Source organism: Chelonia mydas, chromosome 7, assembly GCF_015237465.2.
Source record: "Chelonia mydas isolate rCheMyd1 chromosome 7, rCheMyd1.pri.v2, whole genome shotgun sequence".
NCBI classification, from domain to species: Eukaryota; Metazoa; Chordata; order Testudines; family Cheloniidae; genus Chelonia; species Chelonia mydas.
Genome location: NC_057853.1, coordinates 631,818 through 652,784, shown reverse-complemented (window position 1 = coordinate 652,784; position 20,967 = coordinate 631,818). Strand labels below are relative to the sequence as shown.

The 20,967-nt window shown below is 48.7% G+C and overlaps 1 protein-coding gene across 3 annotated transcripts in view; it reads left to right on the top strand.

The window, feature by feature from the left end:
* Positions 1-474: 474 nt before the first annotated feature.
* LHFPL4 (LHFPL tetraspan subfamily member 4) overlaps positions 475-20,967 on the top strand; it is a 65,061-nt gene continuing 44,568 nt past the window's right edge. For all 3 annotated transcript variants that reach the window (XM_037904669.2, XM_037904668.2, XM_037904667.2), the window contains exon 1: positions 475-903. In XM_037904669.2, coding sequence (XP_037760597.1) covers positions 498-903 — 406 coding nt within the window. In that variant the 5' untranslated portion in view covers positions 475-497. The remainder of the gene's footprint in view (positions 904-20,967) is intronic.

Sequence of the window (20,967 nt, the reverse complement as noted above, 5' to 3'; positions counted from 1 at the left end):
CATCCCTGCGCCCCGGCTCCGATCCGTGCGCCCCGGGCCCCCCACCCCTGCGCCTCGGCCCCCCACCCCTGCGCCCCCGACCCGTGCGCCCCGGCCCCGATCCGTGCGCCCCCGGCCTCCCATCCCTGCGCCCCGGCTCCGATCCGTGCGCCCCCGGCCCCCCACCCCTGCGCCCCCGGCCCCGATCCGTGCGCCCCCGGCCCCCCACCCCTGCGCCCCCGGCCCCGACCCGTGCGCCCCGGCCCCGATCCGTGCGCCCCGGGCCCCACCCCTGCGCCCCCGGCCCCGATCCGTGCGCCCCCGGCCCCCCACCCCTGCGCCCCCGGCCCCGACCCGTGCGCCCCGGCCCCGATCCGTGCGCCCTGGGCCCCCCACCCCTGCGCCCCGGCCCCGATCCGTGAGCCCCGGCCCCGCGCCCCCAGCCCTGCGCCCCGGCCCCGATCCGTGAGCCCCGGCCCCGCGCCCCCAGCCCTGCGCCCCGCCCCCGGCCCGGCAGGATGCTGCCCTCGCAGGAGGCCTCCAAGCTCTACCATGACAACTACATGCGGAACTCGCGGGCCATCGGCGTGCTCTGGGCCATCTTCACCATCTGCTTCGCCATCATCAACGTGGTGGTCTTCATCCAGCCCTACTGGATCGGGGACAGCGTCAACACGCCCAAGCCGGGCTACTTCGGCCTCTTCCACTACTGCGTGGGGAACGGGCTGGCCAACCGCGAGCTCGCCTGCCGCGGCTCCTTCGCCGACTTCAGCACCATCCCCTCGGGCGCCTTCAAGGCGGCCTCCTTCTTCGTGCTGCTCTCCATGGTGCTGATCCTGGGCTGCATCACCTGCTTCGCGCTCTTCTTCTTCTGCAACACCGCCACGGTCTACAAGATCTGCGCCTGGATGCAGCTGCTGGCGGGTAGGCTGCCGCGGCTCGCCCGCTGGGGCCAGGGCCAGGGCCGGGCTGGCGCCGGCTCTCAACGCAGCCTCGCCCGGGGCTCTCGGGGGTTCGCTCGGCCGGCGGCGCTGGGGCTACCCAGGCTGCCGCCCGGGGAGAAGCATTAGCTCCGCGGGTAGAGGGCGACAGCCGTGGGGGAGGGTCCCGAGCAGCCCGGGCGGCCCTGGGGCAGGGGGCTCCGCGGCTGTTCCCGGCGCGGCTCCAGGGGTTGTGCCGGGCCGGGCAGGGGAGCAGAACCCCACCGGGCAGGCTGCAGAGGCCGGGTTTGGGTCTGGCTTGGTGCCGGGGGTTCCCCTCGGAGCAAGGGCTGCTTTCGGTGTAACGGGGTGCCCTGTGCACACCCAGATCCAGCTGCCATTTCAGCCGGGGCAGTCTGGTCTGTTCCAGGGGTCTGGCCCGGAGCTCCGAGCTAACTAGTTTGAGAGTCACCTGCCCAGGTTGCCCAGAGTCTGGGTCGCAGCCGAGTGGCTGAGCTCAGCCAGGGGGATTGGACCCGCCGTCCCTGGGGCCGGGCGCCCTGCAGCTGCCCGGGGTGCGGCCGGATGGGGAGCCGGCCTCACTGCCTAAGACTCCAGCAACAGACAGGGGCCTGCCCGGCTCCCCCAGCTTGGACCTTGGCATCCCAGCAGGGGTGGTGGAGAGCCAGGCACCTGGGCCCGAAGGCTGGGTGCACAGGGGCCCAGCACACGGTGGGAGGTTCTGGCTCCTGACATGGCACTGAGCCCCCAAGGTGGGAAGGACACAGTGTGGGATGGGCGCAGGTGCTCCCTCCCCCATCCTGGGCCCACCCTCCCTGCTGCCAGACACCAGGCCTTGCCCCCAGCCACTGTGCACAGGGGGCCCCTTCCTGCAGTCCCTGTCCCCTACCCAAGGCAAGGATACAGGATTGATACATTTCTACAGCAATGAATGGTGACCCAAGCGCCAGCCAGAGGTGACCCTGCAGGGGCCAGGCCCTGGAGAGACAGCCCAGCCCCACCCTGACCTTGCAGGGGTCTGGGCACTGGTGAGAAAACCCACCCCAACTCCCACCCTTCAGGGGCCAGGCCCTGCTGAGACAGTCCACCCACCCCCAGCAGGGACCCAGGCCCTGGTGAGACAGCCCACGCTGACCCTATAGGGGTCTGGACACTGGTGAGACAACACACCCCAAACTGCACCCTTCAGGGGCCAGGTCCTGCCAAGACAACCCACTCAGACTCTACAGGGGGCCAGGCCCTGGTGAGACAGCCCATCCCCACCCAGCAGGGGCCTGGGCAGATAGCTTCCCTCCTCTCGACCCAGCAGAGGCTAAGTAAAAGCTGACACAAAAAGAGGAATTTGGACCACTGATTTCAGACCTGAATAAATCCCTGTTCCATGGTTCCAGGCCCTCCAGCTGCCTGGGGGCCCTGTGGGCTCAGCCTCTGCTCTCTCCCCTCCAGGGTGGGAGGCTCTGCTTGGCCATCTGCCCGCCCACCTGCCCACCAGGCTGAGGAGGGTCCTGCTGCAGCCTCTGGCTTGTCAGACTGATGCAGTCTAGCCCTGACAGGAAGCTCAAGTCAATGCACCCAGCAGGCCTGGTTCTGCTCTTCACCCTGGGGCCTGGCTTTCTGAGTGAAGCTGCAGTGTTAGGGCATGGCTGGAAATGCTAGGCCTGATCCATTAATGGGTTTGAAAACCAGGCTCAAGTCCTTAAAGTGGCAGCAGAAGCAGCCTGGGGGCAGAGAAGGAAACAGGGCACAGGGGCATAGGCTGGTGCTGGCCTTGGCCCTGGGGGAGGCAACCAGATGCATTCTGCATGACTGAGAGTCTCTGCTTTGAAGGTCTCAATCATCAGTCCCAGGAAGGGCAGGATACAGGAATCCGGGAGGTGGGGGGGGCAGGGAATGAGTGTGTTACATTCGGAACATACTTTGAGAGCAGGTCTGGCTAAACCCTCAGGTTTTCACTGCAAGAGTTTGTCTCAGCCCAGGCTTCTGAGGCAGTGCGCTACGGTGTATTCACGCTCTTGGTACCTTCAAACTCTGTTCAGCGAATCGGGGGAGCAGCTCTGCCTCATTGCGAACAGTCCGGAGTCGAAGGCCATTATTTGATGCCAGTTCTGTTTACAAATTGCTCTACGCATCCAGGCCCCACTGCTGTATGGTACGTGTAGTTCACAGCACCCGATGCAAAGGGAATCCAGGAAGCGAGGTGGCTGGCTGGTGCAGTTACTGTTACAGTCGATCAGAACACGGGGGCAGGGGGAGCAGCTGGGCTTTTGGAAATGGACTATTTTACAAGAGACCTTCCTGGGCTGGCATAGCTTTCCTAGAAGTCAGGTGGAGCATCTTTCAGACAGCTAACTAAAACGAGCCCTGGACCAGGGAGTTAGGGGCTGCTGCAGAGGAGGAGAGGGATTTCTCGCGATGGCTTTGAGAGGAGAGGAAGGAGCCACAAGGAAGATTGGTTCAGATGGCAGAGCCCCATAGCAAAGGCTCATAGCCCCCTCAGCATACAGGTCAGTGTTAGGTAAGCAGACAGAGGAGGGAAGGGAGGAGTGAGACAAGGCCTGGGAGTTAGTCTGGACTCTGGGCTATTTTTAAAAACAAGGCAGATGAGCTAGAACTAGATCCTGAAGTGGGTGAGGAGACAGTGACATAGGGTTCAGCTGGGGTGTCTCGGCAGCTGCCACATGCTGGAGTGAAGGCAGTTCTAGATGTGGGAAGTGCAGTAGTCCAGGTGGAGATCATGTAAGCATGGAGAGTGAACTGAGGCAGTGAAACCCATGGGGCGTGTGAAGGTTGCACTAAGCAGAGTTATGGACATGGGCTGGAGAAGGAGGAGGACAAATCAGGGCCTTGGCTGATAGACACAGTGTTATGGATAGTGGAGGTAAATGGAGGAGTTGTGTTGGGGGTGGGGCAGTAGAGGAGATAATGATGTGCGTGAGTAAAGCAGCATTTAAGGCTAGAGATAGGGAGCTGAAGGAAGCCACACCTTTCCCAGGCCACGGCAGGCAGTGAGGCTGAAGGCTGTACAGTCTCACCGGCAAAGGGGCGGTAGGCAGGTGAAAGCAGCAAGAAGGGAGAAGATGGCCCGCTCTCATTTCCTACCTGGTTTTCAAATGCACTCATGGACTGGAGCTAGTGAGCAGGAGCCCACACAGGGGAGTGTTGTGAGAGAGTTTAGAGAGGGAGTGTGAGAGCCAGATACACCAAATAAACAGACTCCAAACTTAGGCGAACCCTCTCCCGCCATCAAAAAAAACCCCACAACCCACCCCAAGAACAAAGAAAGAAAGAAAACCTGGAAGAGTACAAATCAGGTGTGCAGAAGCCTGGCAACAGAGTGGGGGCTAGCCAGTTCATTGCACTGATTGCAGCCTGGCTAAGTACCTACCCTGTGGGCAGGGGGCTTGTGTGTGCATTTGATGCAAGCAGCTCATGGCCCTCAGAGCCGGTACTCAGCCTCTGGAGACCAGAATGACTCAGCTGGAGGAGCTGAGGAAGGGAGACAGGTACACAGGCAAGACTTTCCAGGACACAGCAGAGTAGTCCCACCCCAGTCTGGCAGCCTCTGTGCTGCTGAAGAGGAGGAGAGTCTCAGAGAAGGAGAACATCAAGCTGGAGTGGAGAAAAATGATCCCGTAGTTTGGACCCTCCTTACAGATGATGTCATAGTAGCTCTCCGGGGTGGGGGGGGATCCCTGTTATTAGGAAGAGACAGGTAATAGTAATGGGGGATTTGATTATTAGAAATCTAGGTAGTTGGGTTTGTGATGACCAGAAGAAGCGCATGGTGAATTGCCTGCTGGGTGTGAAGGTTGTGGACCTCTGGAGACAACTAGACAGACTTATGTGCAGCCCCAGTGGTTGTGATACATAGGGATGACATAGGGATAGGTAGGAGAGAAATCCTGGAGGCCAAGTTTTGGCTGCTAGGTAAGAGATTGAAGTCCAGGACCTCTATAGTAGCATTCTCTGAAATGCTTCCAGTTCCATGCTCAGGGCCAGTTAGACCGGCAGAACTGCAGGGTCTTAATGAGTGGATGAGACAATGGTGTTTGGAGGAGGGGTTTAATTTTATTAGGAACTGAGGAACCTTTTGGGAATGGAGGAGCCTAGACAAGAAGGATAAGCTCCACCTAAACCAAAACAGAACCAAATTGCTGGAATGTAAAATTAAGAAGGTCATAGAGGAGTATTTAAACTAAGGCCTGAGGGAAAGCCAACAGGTGCAAAGGAGCACATGGATTGGACCCTTTAGGGGAGGGGATATTCTATATTCTAGTAAAGAGAAGAGGATAGATGGGCTGGACGTGCAGGTAAGAGCTGAAGAGAAAGTCAAATGAAAAAAAGTCCAATTCATTATATCACATGAAGGCAGACAACTGAATATTGACACATTTTATAAGTACTTCTATATAAATGCAAGAAGTTTAAATAATAAGATGGGTGAATTTGAGTGCTTGGTGTTAAATGAGGATATTGATATAACAGGCATCACAGAAACTTGGTGGAACAATGATAATCAATGGGGCACGGTAATACCAGCATGCCAAATATGTAGGAATAACAGAGTAGGTTGGACTTTTGGGGGAGTGGCACCATATGTGAAAGAAAGGGTCAAATATAATAAAAATATTAAATGAATCAAACTACACCATAGAATCTCTATGGATAGAAATCCCATGCTTAAATAAGAGTAGAGCAGTAGGAATATACTGCCAGCCACCTGACCAGGATGGTGCTGGTGACTGTGAAATGGTCAGGGAGATTAGAGAGGCTTCAAAAACAGAAAGCCCAATAATATTGGGGGATTTCAGCTATCTCCATTTTGATTGGGTACATGTCAGCTCAGGATAGGAGGCAGAGATAAAATTTCTAGACACCATTAATGACGGCTTCTTGGAGCAGCTTGTCCTGGAACCCACAAGGGGAGAGGCAATTCTTGATTTAGTCCTAAGTGGTAAACAGGACCTGGTTCAAGAGGGGAATGTAGCTGAACTGCTCAGTAATAGCGACCATAATGTAATTAAATTTAACATCCTTTTAGGGGGAAAAATACCAAAGAATCCCACCACAGTACCATTTAACTTCAAAAAGGGGACCTATACAAAAATGAGGAGGCTAGTTAAATGGAAATTAAAAGGAACAGTCACAAGGGTGAAATGCCTGCAAACTGCATGGAAGTTTAAAAAAAATATAATAATAAAGGCTCAAACTAAATGTATCAAATAAATAAATAAATAAATAACCAACCAGTAAGAGGACCAAAGAAACCCCCAAAAACATCACCATGGCTAAACAAAGTAAAAGAGGCAGTTAGAGACAAAAAGACATCTTTTAAAAATTTGAAGTGAAACCCTACTAAGGAAAGTAGAAAGGCGCATAAACTCTGGCAAGTCAAGTGTAAAAGTATAATTAGGCAGGTCACAAAAGAATTTGAAGAGCAACAAGCAAAAGACTCAAAAGCTAACAGCAAAAAAAAATGTTTTTAAGTACATCAGAAGCAGGAAGCTTGCCAGTCTGTGGGCCCACAGGATGATTGAGGTGTGCAAGGAGTATTCAAGGAAGACAAGGCCATTGCACAGACGTTAAATGAATTCTTTGCATCGGGCTTCACTGCAGAGGATGAGAGGGAGATTCCCATACCTGAGCCATTCCTTTTAGGTGACAAAGCTGAGGAACTGTCCTGGACTGAGGTGTCTATAGAGGAAGTTTTGAAACAAACTGATAAATTAAACTGTAAGAAGTCACCAGGACCAGATGGTATTCACTCATAAATTCTGAAGGAACTCATATGAAATCAAGGAAATACTAACTGTGGTGTGTAACCCATCACTTAAATCAGCCTCTGTACCAGATGATTGGTCGATAGCTAATGTGACACTGATTTTTAAAAAAAGGCTCCAGAAGCGATCCCGGCAATTACAGGCCAGTCAGCCTAGCTTCAGTACCGGGCAACCTGGCTGAAACTATAGTAAAGAACAGAATGATCAGGCACATAGATGAACACGATTTGGTGGGGAAGAGTCAACCCATCTTTTGTCAAGGGAAATCCTGCCCCACCAATCTATCAGAATTCTTTGAGGGCATCAACAAATGTGTGGATGACTACAGTGTACTTGGACTTTCAGAAAGCCTTTGACAAAGTCCCTCACCAAAAATTCTTAAGCAAAGTAAGGAGTCATGGGATAAGAGTCCTCTCATGGATCAGTAACTAGTTAAAAGATAGGAAACAAAGGGCAGGAATACATGGTCAGTTTTCAGAATGGAGAGAGGTAAATAGTAGTGTCCCCAAGGGGTCTGTACTGGGACCAGTGCTGTTCAACATATTCATAAATGATCTGGAAAAAGGGGTAAACTATGAGGTAGCAAAATGTGCAGATGACACTAAATTACTCAAGATAGTCAAGTCCAAAGCTGACTGTGAAGAGTTACAAAGGGATCTCACAACCAGGTGACTGGGCAACAAAACGGCAGATGAAATTCAATGTTGATAAATGCAAAGTAATACATACTGGAAAACATAATCCCAACGCTACATACAATGGGGTCTGAATTAGCTGTTACCATTTGAGAGAGAGAGCTCTTGGAGTCATTGTGGAGAGTTCTCTGAAAACATCCACTCAATTTGCAGCAGCAGTCAAAATAACTAACAGAATGTTAGGAACCATTAGGAAAGGGACAGAGAATAAGATGGAAAATGCCACTATATAAATCCATAGTACACCCATACCTTGAATCTCCATGCAACTCTGGTCGCCCCATCTCAAAAAAGTTATATTAGAATTAGAAAAAATACAAAGAAAGGCAACAAAAATGATCAGAGGTATGGAACAGCGTCCATAGATGGAGAGATTAATAAGACTGGGACATTTTAGCTCAGAAAAGAGACGACTAAGGGGGGATATGAGAGAGGTCTATAAAATCATGACTGGTGTGGAGAAAGTGAATAACGAAGTGTTATTTATCCCTTCCCATAACACACAAGCCAGGGGTCACCCAATGAAATTAATAGGCGGCAGGTTTAAAATAAACAAAAGGAAGTACTTTTTCACACACGCACAGTCAACCTGTGGAACCCTTTGCCAGGAGATGTTGTGAAGGCCAAAAATATAACTGGCTTTTCAGAAAAAACCAAGATACGTTCTTGGAGGATGGGTCCATCAATGGCTATCAGCCAAGATGATCAGGCATGCAACCCCATGCTCTGGGTGCCTCTAAGCCTGATTGCCAGAAGCTAGAACTGGACACCAAGGGCTGGATCATTCAATAAATTGCCCTGTACTGTTCACTCCCTTAGAAGCATTTGGGAACAGACACTACGGTATGGCCATTCTTATGTTCTTCTAGTACCACTGACAGAGTTTCACATAAGTTTATTCTGATCTCCTTGAAGATGCATTTCTGAGTGGGAAGCTGCATAACTAGGGATTCCAGCTTGTTACATTAATCCTGGGAAACACATGGGTGCAATCTGTGAGTGACTTGTCATTTGCTTCAGACACAGCAGAGGAAACCTGGGTCACAAAGTGGGTGGGGGAAGGGGGACATATTGAGAGAGAGAATAGTCTGAATCCAGGAGACAGCGCCTCTTTTAGCAAAAGGGTTAAACCTCCAGTGTCTGATTACTTGACAGTAATCAGGAAAAGGTTTAATTAAGGCTTCACAGAAGGCCCAGCTCAAAAACCACTGCCCCCTATGAGGAAACTGGATCTAATTAAGAGGAAAGACTCTACTTCATCACAAACAGAAACCCAGCCATCTGCCCTGCTCACAATCCCAGTAACACAGAACTGGAGATTTTGCTAAATCCTTCTCTGTTATAAAACCAGCTACAACAGTTGTATGAGTGACAGTGTCCTATATTGCCCCACAACACCACATCTGGCAACAGAGGCTGCCGTTCCTTCCCAGCTGTGTGAATAGAAAGATCTGTGGGACAGAACTGATACTTATTTGAAAAGAAATAGAGTGCATGTTTTACTCCTCTTCCCCACCCTTCATGTGTTACTTGTCACCTTAACCTGTGAGCTCTCTGGGGAGGGACTTATCTGTCTGGGAAGTAACTGGCCCGTTATGGGCACTACTATCATCTGGATACATAACTACTAACAACAGAGGAAGTTCCTAAAGGGGTAGAATGGAGGCCAGACAATCTGAATTAGGCTGCAAGTAGTTTGGCCTCAACTGCATCTGACGTGGAGGGAGCCACCAGGCCATTTGACTGGCAGAAGGGCAGAGAGGGAAGGTGCTTATATGCAGCAGACGGAAAAGGGGACTAAGATAGCTGGATTGATATTTTCAATGTCTTACCTCCAGAGTCTACATATTGACCACCTCCCCTGTGACCAGTGGAGTTGGGGACACTTAGAAATGCTTATAAGATGCCCTGGCACATTGGTGACACCCAAGGATCACGGAACAGGAATTTCTTGTACCCGGAAGCCATAGCAGCATTACAGGAACAATAGGCGATCAACAGGCCTTGAGCATTCCCGTCTTCCTCCCAGAAACAGAGTTGGAAAATTTAAAATTTTATTCTTTTGTGTTTGAAATAACAATTGTCTCCTGGTATTTGATACTAATGTTTAAGAGCATATGATACTTCAAACCAGCCCCATGGGCTTTAGCCCCCAGACTTACCATTGGAATCCAGCTCCATCATGTGTGGCAATCCCCAAAGTCCACGACAAGTTGACAACATGCATCTCCTACTGTCTGTTGGGTTCGTTGCGCTAATCCATAGAGCCACTTCTGAATGCTGAAGTAGCAGAATGTTCCTTAGCCAGTCTTCCAGACACATATGGGCAATAGAACATCAGCAGCATCACTCGATAGCTCCGTTTTCAAAAGGGCCTCAAGCAGGCCTCTGATTTTGTGCTCACAATCAATTGTGGGCAGAAGGCAGCAGAGGCAGCCAGCTAGGCAGACGTCTACGTTCTACTGCTTGTCCCCATGATTCAGTGTGGACAAAAAAATTAGAGCCCACATCTGAAAGTGTATCCCCATTAGTCCTCCTTCCTAGCAGTCTACCTTCTGTCTGCCATAGTATGCAGGCCCTAGATGACACCAGATGGGAAGTCTGAGAAATACGGGTCAGTCTTGTTTGTACAGGGTCATTTCATTGGCCATTTGATTGGCCTTACCTGTTGCACTTTGGAGTTAATTATATTAGTCTCATCATGATTTAGTGTTCAAGAAGCTGTGCTGGGAGGCATATGTCCAGCTGGGCAGCTAAGGGGTTACACCCCCTTGCTGGGCCAAACAAAGCAGAGGAAGCACACTCAAGGACTGCCTTAGCTGCCAAGCTAGAGTGGGCAATTGCTCACACAACAGCCCTGTGACTGCTCCATGCTGTTCATTTGACCCTGCTGTCAAGAGGATGAGCAGCGTACTGCATCCCAGGGGCAACCCCTGCCCTGGGGAAACCATGGGGGCCTTATGTTCCCCCAAGAGCAGGAGCAAACTGAGTGCCAGAGGTTCCCCCTCCTCAACGAGGCCATAACCCACTTTCCCAGGCTGCACTGACATCTCTCAGACAGGCCCTCCCCTCCAGAAAGCAAATGGGTATCATCTATTGTCAAACACTGAGACACAGCCACTGAGTAGTATCAGCCACTAGCCAAGCTACACCAAGGCAATATCACTGCATTGCCAGAATGAAACCCTCCATGAGGCATGGGTGCTGGCGGGGGATGGGGGGGGGACAGCTTCCTCTGTACCTGTGAAAAGGAACCTTTTGGAAGGATTCACCCCCACAGCAGTTCTTTTTTGCAGCTTTGAAAGCCGCTGCTTAAATGACTGGTATTTCTGCACCCAAAGGGACCAGATCCACTTTCCAGAGCCTCAGAGCTAGGGTATGCATTTATGCTGGAATGCCTCTTAAGGCAAACAGGCATGGAACAATCACTTACATCTCCCCGGCGTGGATATGCAGTTGCAGGCTCAGTTTCTTCCCTGACGAGAGCCTTCCTGGGTGGGTGTAGTGAGGTGATTTGGGGTCCAGTCTTCTGGTCAAACCCAGGAAAAGGTACCTCGTTTTGTGGGAAAGGAGAGTCCAAACAAAGCCCCAGGAACCCCACCTTGCCTCCGGGGCTGGCTTGTTCCTGCTGCAGGGCTCCAGAGTCCTTCAGCCCTCTCCAAGGACAGGATTTTTTTTACCACTGCCTCCAGGTGGCACCAAAGAGGAGCCAGAGGCTCCCCTCCCTCCCCCATCCCATGGGCTCTAAGAGTATGTCTATGCAAATTATTGCTTCATTACAAGTTTACATCAAGGAACTTAGGGAAGGTCAGGTGCCCTCTGTACCACTGCATTCCAAAGGAATCAGGTTAGCTCAACTTGCAAACTGAGCCAGGTCAAGCTGATAGGATGGGAGTGGGAAAATGGATGGAAGCTGGAGTAAGAATCTTTGTGCAGAGCTCACTGTGGTGCTAACACACACTAGAAGGTTGGCACTCACTAGATGCCAGGGGAAAAGAAGAGCTGGCAACAGTGTTAGAGGCCACTATATGTTTGTGTGTCTATATTTGTGAAGAACAGACAGGGAACTGGTTACTTGCACACAGGTGCTGGCAAAAAACACTAATGCTAGATACAGTCGGACATACTAGCTCAGCAGAAAATCCTCCAGCAGCCCCCTCCTGTGCATTTCTGCTGCTGCTTTCATCAGGAGATACAGAAATAGCACGTACCTTTTCTCGGGGGCTCTGGCTGGAGTGCTGGCAGAGCAGAGGAGGGTGGAAGGTCTTATTTCCTGAATCAGTGATGTTTATGTCAGGAGGTAGAAGCTATTGTTGAAGATTTTGAGTTTAAAAGGCAGTATTTATTTATAGCCTGGCCCAACAAAAGGCTCACAAATTATCTACAACACTCAGAAGGGATCCCCTCTGCACAGGAACACACCCCAGTGCCATCTCTACAGGGATCCCAAGGAGCAATGGGAGAGCTGCCAGCCAGCGTGGTAGAGAGGGGACTTGGTCCTCAAGTCTGGACTGAGGGTGGGAGACTGAACAGCTGCCTAAACAGACACATCAGGCGCCTGTCTTTTTGTAGTTCACATGCAGAGTGTCATCCCCTTAGACAGTCACAGTTAAAAACAAATGCTTTCCAATGGCGCAAAACACTTAGTCCTTCTGATTCCAAGGGCATATATTAACCAAGGAATCCTGAGCGCTCCCTGGCTCACTGCAGAGGCAAAGCACTGACCAACCGGTACATAACAGCCAGTGATGGCAGTCGGGGCTTGGCCACCCTTTGCTGTCATGCACGGGAGAGCGTTCACCTAAAGATCGCAGAACAACTGTTAGTCTTTGGTACCAGCAGGGCCTCCCACGCCCTAAGGACAGCCCTGTCACTCCTTCAAAGACAGCAACAATCCTCCCTAGGGGTGCCTCTTAATTACACTGGGAAGCCATGTGCATTTCAAGGGCTGCACATGGGATCCTTTCTTGTGAACATTGCTCCATTAAGCAGGCAGCAGAGCAGACTGGGCAGCCTCTCGTGGTCAGGCTGAGAGGGGCAAAGCGGGGTGGAGCAGTCATCTGGTTCAGGAGGCTCCCCTGCATCCTGCGGCTGGGATCCTGAGATCTTTCTAAATGTATGTCGAGTACATGCTTTAACGATTCCACATTCAACCACACCACTGAAGCAGGGGAGAAGGGGCTCAAGGCTGGGCAGTGAGGGGGACAAGAGCCAGGACGCATTTCTTGAGCAGCATGCACGGAGAGCACTCTGCAACAAGAGTGCCTACAGAAAACACACAGCTTTAAAACAGCCATAATTTACACCTAACCCAACTGTTCCACACCCAACCCAGGCCCTAGTCCTCCCCAAGAGCTCAATACCAGAGCTGCTTGGAAGGGTTTCATTACAGTTCTTTGACAAAAAAGTCGTGTTCATTAATTTGATCAATTAGCCCCCTCTTCTCGAAAGGAAGCGTTATCATAATGCTGAAATGTCCCATTTCAACACTCTCAGCAGGTAACATTTCAGAATGAGCTTTCAAAATGAAATCCATTGTTAATTTGATTGGAGAAACATTTTTAAAAAGGTCAAAATTGGAACAGAATGTTATTTCATCTCCATTGCACATTGTGTGAAAAAGTGTTTCTTTTCTCAGTTTTAAACGTGCTACCTGTCAGTGTCCTGAAATGCCCCGGTTCTCCTGTCAGGACAGAGGAAGAACGGCAGTGCCCACTCTGCCTTTTCTAGCCCATTCATTGTCCAGGCCACCTTAATCAGCTCCCCCCTTGTCTCTTCTCTAATCGAGACAGGCCCAAGTGTTTCAGGCTCTCTGCCTGGGGGCTTTCCAGTCCCAGACCATTCGCGTTGCCTCTGCCCGAGCCCCTTGATTCCTGCTGCTTTCTGGCGGAGACGTGGGGTCTAGCACTGATCACAGCATCCCAGAGGAGGCTTTTTCATCCTTGCGCATCCCACCTGTTTATTTGCTTGTTCACTGCGGCTGCACACAGAACAGAGCTTCCATTGATTCATCACGAGCACACCTAGGCCCTTGTTCACTGCGGCTGCACATGGAGACTTTAATCTGCCATCAAGTTCTCCATTCCCCTTGTTGGGTTAATCCCTTAAAGGCTCCTTTCAGTCTTCACTATCTTAACTAATTTAAATAATTTTGTGACTATGACAATTTTGGGATCATCCAGACCAATAAAGGGGTCGGTCACCACCTGCCCTGTAACCCTGGGTGCCTTAATGCTGTGCTGCTATGGCTCAGAGCCCTGACTCCAGTAGCCAGCCTAGAAGCACAAAAGTCTCACCTTGGCTTCCACTAGCTTCGTTACGCCTTGCCTGGTGACACCAACACCTGTTCCAGTCTGGATGATCCCCAAATACGTCTACCTCAGTTCTTAACTATCAGACACTGGGACTGTGTCATCACCTTCTCAAAAGTGTGAAAACAGCCCCCCCCAGTTATCTGTTCACTTTGGGATAGACCCTTCACACTGTTTGGAAAACAGAGACCTGATTGGGGTATAGATAAACACAGTTCATGTAATAGAAAAATCATCGATTCAGAGATGAACTGATAAGGAAAAGCAAACACCCACTGGTTACACAGAAAATAAACCAAGACAACCTCAGGCTTTACACTTCTATATTAGCTAAATTTCCTTTTCCAAATTACCTATCGACTCTAAACAGTTTTGCAGCATGCCCTCTGTCCTAGATGGGTATCTAGTGTTTCACAGACAGCAGCCCATTGAGATGCTGGCCTTCCGTTTCTGTTGTCCTTCAGTGTTTTCCCATTAACTCTAATGGTCCACCATTGTCTTTTCCTGGCTGGACAATGGATGGGTATGTGAAGTTAGTTTCATGTAAACACCTGGCTTGGGAGGAACCCCTCCATGCTGTGAGGTATACTTGAAGTCATAGCACTGGTCATGAACATACTATTCCATATAAATACATAATTCATAGCCATCCTCTGTGTGTGTATATCTATATGTATCTGTCTATATATCAAAGACCATCAAATTCAGAACATTATAATCTTTCATAAAAGACCTTACTCAACATATTTGTATACACAATAACATTGTATATAACCACTTGATTCAATTCCTTACTCTTTGGGGTTCAGACCCCTTGTCCTCCCTTAAGGTTGTCTGGACGCTGATTGTCACAGTGTCATCTGCAACGGTTGCCACTTCCCTGCTCACCTCCATTTCTAAATCACTAAAAAATACCATAAACACCAGTCCTAGTACAAAGCCTTTTGCTAGGATGCAAATTGACCATTTACACTTGCTGCATTTTCTGTCTCTTAGGCAGTTTCTGATCCATGACAGAACTTTACCTCTCACTCCATTGCTGCTTAATTTCCATAAGACCCTCTCCTGAGGGACCTCACCAAAGTCTAAATCAGTTACGCTGAGCAATTCTCCTTTGTTATTTATATTTCCCATTACCTATAGTGGCGGGAGGCTTCAACTGCAATTTGTGCCCAGTTGTCCTGGGTGCTACACAGCCACACAGTGAGTGACAGGTCTTGCCTGAAAGATCATCACTGATATGTTCAAAGAATTCTGGTAGAATAGTAAGATACCATTTTCCTTTGCAGAATCCTGGCTGGTTAGACCCTATTGTACCATAATCTTCTAGGTTTATTATTCCATTTGATTATCATTTCAGTCAATTTTCCAGGTACAGACCTATGACTCACTGGTCTGTAATTCCCTGATCACCTTTAGTACCATTTTTAAACAGAGATGCAATATTTGCTACCCTCCAGTCTAACAATTTATTTTAATCTGGCTCAGCTGATGCATTCTTATGTTCCTTCAGAGCTCCTGTATGTGGCACATGTGCCTGGGGAGAACTTGTTTCTTTTTAATTTATCATTTGTTCTTGTATCATTTTGTTAGAGAACAGTCTTACCAATGTCCCATCCTTGTTACCAGGAGAGACTAGTTATCTCCCCAGCACCTTTAGTGGGGAAAGACTGATGCTAGAAATCATTCTCAGCAGAGTTCTTATCTGTAATTGCTCCCTCTACCCTGGTGACTCACACCACACCACTTAACATAGAGACATTTCTGTTGGTTTCATGCTTTTGCCTATCTGCTCTCAGAATTCATCTGGGTCCCAGGAGTAGCAGCCTCCCTGGCTGCTGGCATCTCCAAGAGCAGCATGGCCCCTCAGAAAGTAGAGGCCAGCTGAGAGGGTTTATGCACATGCTGAGGCCAGGGAGTAGTCTGGAGATTATTCCATAAAAACGGAAGAATCCTAGGGGGGAATCCCGGACATCTGCAGCTTGCATCAGGGGATGTTGGGAAAGCTGCGGAGTTTGTGCTTCTAAAGATGCTATGGACGATGTCAGGAAATCAGTTCCTTTCTGTCTCTAGGAGATGGGATTTTATGCACAATTCCTGTAGAGGGAAGCAATCTTGCCAGAGAACAGAGGGACAGGGCTGTAGTTACTTCCTGAAGGGACTATACATCTGTCCATCGTATCCTACACTGACATCACATGTGTTCTCAGGTAGCTCTACAGTCTGAGCCATGAGGACCAAGACTGCAAACGGATATCACCCCAGAGTTCTAAAGAAACTCAAATATGAAATTGCAAAACTACTAACTCTAGTAGGTAACCATTCGCTGAAATCACCCTCTGTACTATTCTCTGACTGGCGCATAGCTAATGTGACACCAGTTTTTTTTTAAAACGCTCCAGGGGCATTCCTGGCAATTACAGGCCAGTAAGACTAACTTCAGTACCAGGCAAACTGGTTGAAACTACAGTAAAAGAACAGAATTATCAGGCACATAGATGAACATGATATGTTAGGGAAGAGTCAACACAGCTTTTGTAAAGGGAAACCATGCCTCACCAATCTATTAGAAATCTTTGACAGGAGTCAGCGAGCAGGTCGACAAGGATGTCCAGTGGATATAGTGTACTTGGACTTTCAGAAAGCCTTTGACAAAGTCCCTCACCAAAGGCTCTTAAGCAAAATAAGGAGTCATGGGATAAGAGGGAAGGTCCTTTCATGGATCAGTAACTGTTAAAAGGTAGGAAACAAAGGGTAGGAATAAATGGTCAGTTTTCAGAAGGGAGAGAGGTAAATAGTGATGTCCCTCAAGGATCTGTACTGGGAATAGTGCTGTTCAACGTATTCATAAATGATCTGGAAAAAGAGGCAAACAGTGAGGTGGCAAAGTTTGCAGATGACACTAAATTACTCAAGATTGAAGTCAGCTTTGGACTTAACTAAAGCTACAAAGGGATCTCACAAAACTGGGTGACTGGGCAACAAAATGGCAGATGAAATTCAATGTTGATACATGCAAAGTAATGCACATTGGAAAACATAATCCCAACTATACATACAAAATGATGGCGTCTAAATTAGCTGTTATCACTCAAGAAAGGGATCTTGGAGTAATCATGGATAGTTCTCTAAATACACCTGTTCAATGTATAATAGCAATCTAAAAAGCTAACAGAATGTTAGGAGTCATTAGGAAAGGGACAGATATTTTCTGTCTTATTATCATAATGCCACTAAATAAATCCATGATACACCCATACCTTGAATACTGCATGCAGTTCTGGTTGCCCCATCTCAAAAAAGAATATATTAGAACTGGGAAAAGTACAGAGAAGGGCAACAAAAATGATTAGGGGTATGGAACAGCTTCTGTAAGAGGAGAGATTAAAAGAACTGGGACTGTTCAGTTTAGAAAAGAGATGTCAAGGGGGAGATATGACAAAATCAGGAATGGTGTGGAGAAAATGAATAGGGAAATGTCATTTAGCCCTTCATTTACCCATAACACACAAACTGGGGTCACCCAATGAAATTAATAGGCGGCAGGTTTAAAATAAACAAAAGGAAGCATTTCTTCACACAACACACAGTCTACCTGTGGAACTCATTGCCAGGGGATGTTGTGAAGGCCAAAAGTATAACTAGGTTCATAAACAATTAGATAAGTTTATGGAGGATAGGTCTATCAATGGCTATTAGACCAAGATGGTCAGGGATCCAATCCCATGCTCTGGGTGTCCCTAAATCACTGACTGCCAGAAGCTGGGGCTGGACAACAGGGGATGGATTGGTCGATAAACTGTCCTGTTCTGTTTATTCCCTCAGAAGTATCTGGCACTGGCCACTGTCAGAGACAGGGCACTGAGGCCATTGATCTGACCTAGTGGGGCCGTTCTTAGGGTTTTATGCAGGGCTCCCACTGAAGACTTAGCATGATGCCTAGCCCTTTTTACAATCTTTTTTTTTTTTTTAATGTGTGTGTATCTGCCTTCCTCAAAGTGTTTACAGCCCTTATTGATAGTTGTTCTCCATTCAGATCTGTCTGCGGCTGTGTCATCGAAGTTGCCAGTATTTATGCTGCAAGAGGTGAGATTCTGTTAAGGGTATCTTTAAAGTGTTTTCATTGACCAAGCCTCCTGTGCTTTCTGAGTTTCAGCTCATCATAGAAAACATTTTTCAAGAGTCTGTTATCGCCTGTTCTGGTAACACGATCTGTCTATCAAAGCTCAGCAAAATGGACAGATGATCATTGCTTAAATGGTGGTTAGTTTTGCTCTTTCAAGGATGTTAATGTTTTAGACTTTGTCTTGCTAATGGACATTTATAACAGATCAGAGACAGCACATGTGAAATTCTTCCAAGTTGCTTAATGGGTCTGCAGTAAACAGTCCATGTTTCACACCCACGTAAAAAGGTCTGATCACTGCTGCATTGCGTATCTTCCATTTTGTTGACTGTTTGGTGTGCAGCTTAAGTATCCTATGGTGAAATCTTCTGAAGGCCTGACTTGTCTTTCATATTCTATGATATTTCTTGACTCAGGAAACTGTCACTTGAGATAGTACTGTCAAGGTATCAAGCTCTTTACATGCTCTTTGGTTCTGTACCATCAGCAGTGAGTCTGGCTCCATGGTAATGGTTGATGGAGCTGGTTGGAAGAGGACTTCAGTTTCTTCCAGGCTGATGGTGAGTTCAGACTGTTCAGTTGCTTTTGAGAACCTGTCAAGGATAAGCTGTAGATCACTTTCAGTATAACTAAGTAGACCACAATCATCTAAAAAAGGACTTCACACATGAATTCCTCAAGAACTTTGTCTTTGCTGAAAGCCTTTGGAGACCAAAGAGATTTCCATCAATCCTGTAACTTACGTAGGCCCCCCTTTTTAAGGTTGCCTGTTGCATAATTCAGACTGACTGCAAAGAAGAGACCAAACAGTGTTGGTGCCAGCACGCAGCCTTGTTTCACCCCATTAGATATGGGTAATCGTTTATAAAAGGCCACCATCTGAGAGTATTGAGCAGTCATATCTTTGTGGTGTTGATGTATGAGGCTAACAGATTTGGTGGGAGAGCCAAACTTTTCTAGAATTTTCCAGAGGCCATTTCTGCGTAGTGTCAAATGCATTTTTTAGAGAAATAAGACATCATACAGGTCCATGTATTGTTCGATACACTTTTCCTGAATCTGTCTCAGAACAAAGATCATGCCTGTGGTGCTCTGATTTGACCTAAATCCACACTCACTCTCTGCTGGAAACTTCTCCGATACTATTTTGACAAGCCAGTTGATTGAAATATGGGCCAGGCTTTTGCCACCTGTGGCTAGCAGGGAGATACTGTGACAGTTCTTGGGGCACCTGGGATTGAGTCCCCTTGTTACCCCTGCCTCCAGCCAGAGGGAGTCTCGCCTGTGGTGACGGAGTGTGGGCTCCTTAACACCACCTGCCTGTCAGCCACTCCAGCCCTCTCCTCTGGGCTACACCAGCCCTGTCTTTGCCTGCCTGCCTCTTTCTTTCCATCTCCATTCTCTGCCTTTTCACACACGCTCTTTTCATGCTAGGTCCAGCTTGCACAGTTCTCTCCTGGCTCTGGGGTTGACAAAACGGGTGGTCTCAGGCAGGTTCCCTGAGTCTTTAGGCACCCTCGGGAAATTTGGCTGCCCTTCGTGCTGCTTATCATATTCCATGAGGAAGGTTTTTAACACATCCATATTTTTTCCTGCAGATAATAAGCAGTGTTCTGCACAAAACCCTTCTAATCGCTTTCTGGTAGGTTTAGCATGTATTTCTCTGCTCATCCTGCCTTTTCTGGCACTCTAGTCCCTTACCTGAAATAAACAGAAAACAAGAAACTGTAACCTTTTCTTTCCTTCTCACTCTTTAGTCTCTCAGTAACTGGTTTATAAGTGCTGGGAGCATGGCCTTTGGTTAGCTAGTAAACAGGGTACAGATCCTGCCACCAATGCCACTGTGACAGTTCTTGGGGCGCCCAGGACTGAGAGTGCCCTGACACCACCAGCCTGTCAGCCACTCCAGCCCTCTCTTCTGGGCTAGGCCAACCTTCCCTTCTCCTGGCAGGTTAACAGGAGCAGAGGACCCTTTGAAAGGGATCATAGAATCATAGAATATCAGGGTTGGAAGGGACCTCAAGAGGTCATCTAGTCCAACCCCCTGCTCAAAGCAGGACCAATCCCCAACTAAATCATCCCAGCCAGGGCTTTGTCAAGCCTGACCTTAAAAACCTCAAAAGGAAGGAGATTCCACCACCTTCCTAGGTAACCCATTGCAGTGTTTCACCACCCTCCTAGTGAAAAAGTTTTTCCTAATATCCAACCTAAACCTCCCCCACTGCAACTTGAGACCATTACTCCTTGTTCTGTCATCAGCTACCTCTGAGAACAGTCTAGATTCATCCTCTTTGGAACCCCCTTTCAGGTAGTTGAAAGCAGCTATCAAATCCCCCCTCATTCTTCTCTTCCGCAGACTAAACAATCCCAGTTCCTTCAGCCTCTCCTCATAAGTCATGTGTTCCAGTCCCCTAATCATTTTTGTTGCCCTCTGCTGGACATTTTCCAATTTTTCCACATCCTTCTTGTAGTGTGGGGCCCAAAATTGGACACAGTACTCCAGATGAGGCCTCACAAATGTCGAATAGAGGGGAACGATCATGTCCCTCGATCTGCTGGCAATGCCCCTACTTATACATCCCAAAATGCCACTGGCCTTCTTGGTAACAACGGCACACTGTTGACTCACATCCAGCTTCTTGTCCACTGTAACCCCTAGGTCCTTTTCTGCAGAACTGCTGCCGAGCCACTCAGCCCCTAGTCTGTAGCGGTGCATGGGATTCTTCCATCCTAAGTGCAGGACTCTGCACTTGTCCTTGTTGAACCTCATCAGATTTCTTTTGGCCCAGTCCTCTAATTTGTCTAGGGCCCTCTGTATCCTATACTTACCCTCCAGCGTATCTACCTCTCCTCCCAGTTTAGTGTCATCTGAAAACTTGCTGAGGGTGCAATCCACACCATCCTCCAGATCATTAATGAAGATATTGAACAAAACGGGCCCCAGGACTGACCCTTGGGGCACTCCGCTTGATACCGGCTGCCAACTAGACATGGAGCCATTGATCCCTACCCGTTGAGCCCGACAATCTAGCCAGCTTTCTATCCACCTTATCGTCCATTCATCCAGCCCATACTTCTTTAACTTGCTGGCAAGAATACTGTGGGAGACCGTGTCAAAAGCTTTGCTAAAGTCAA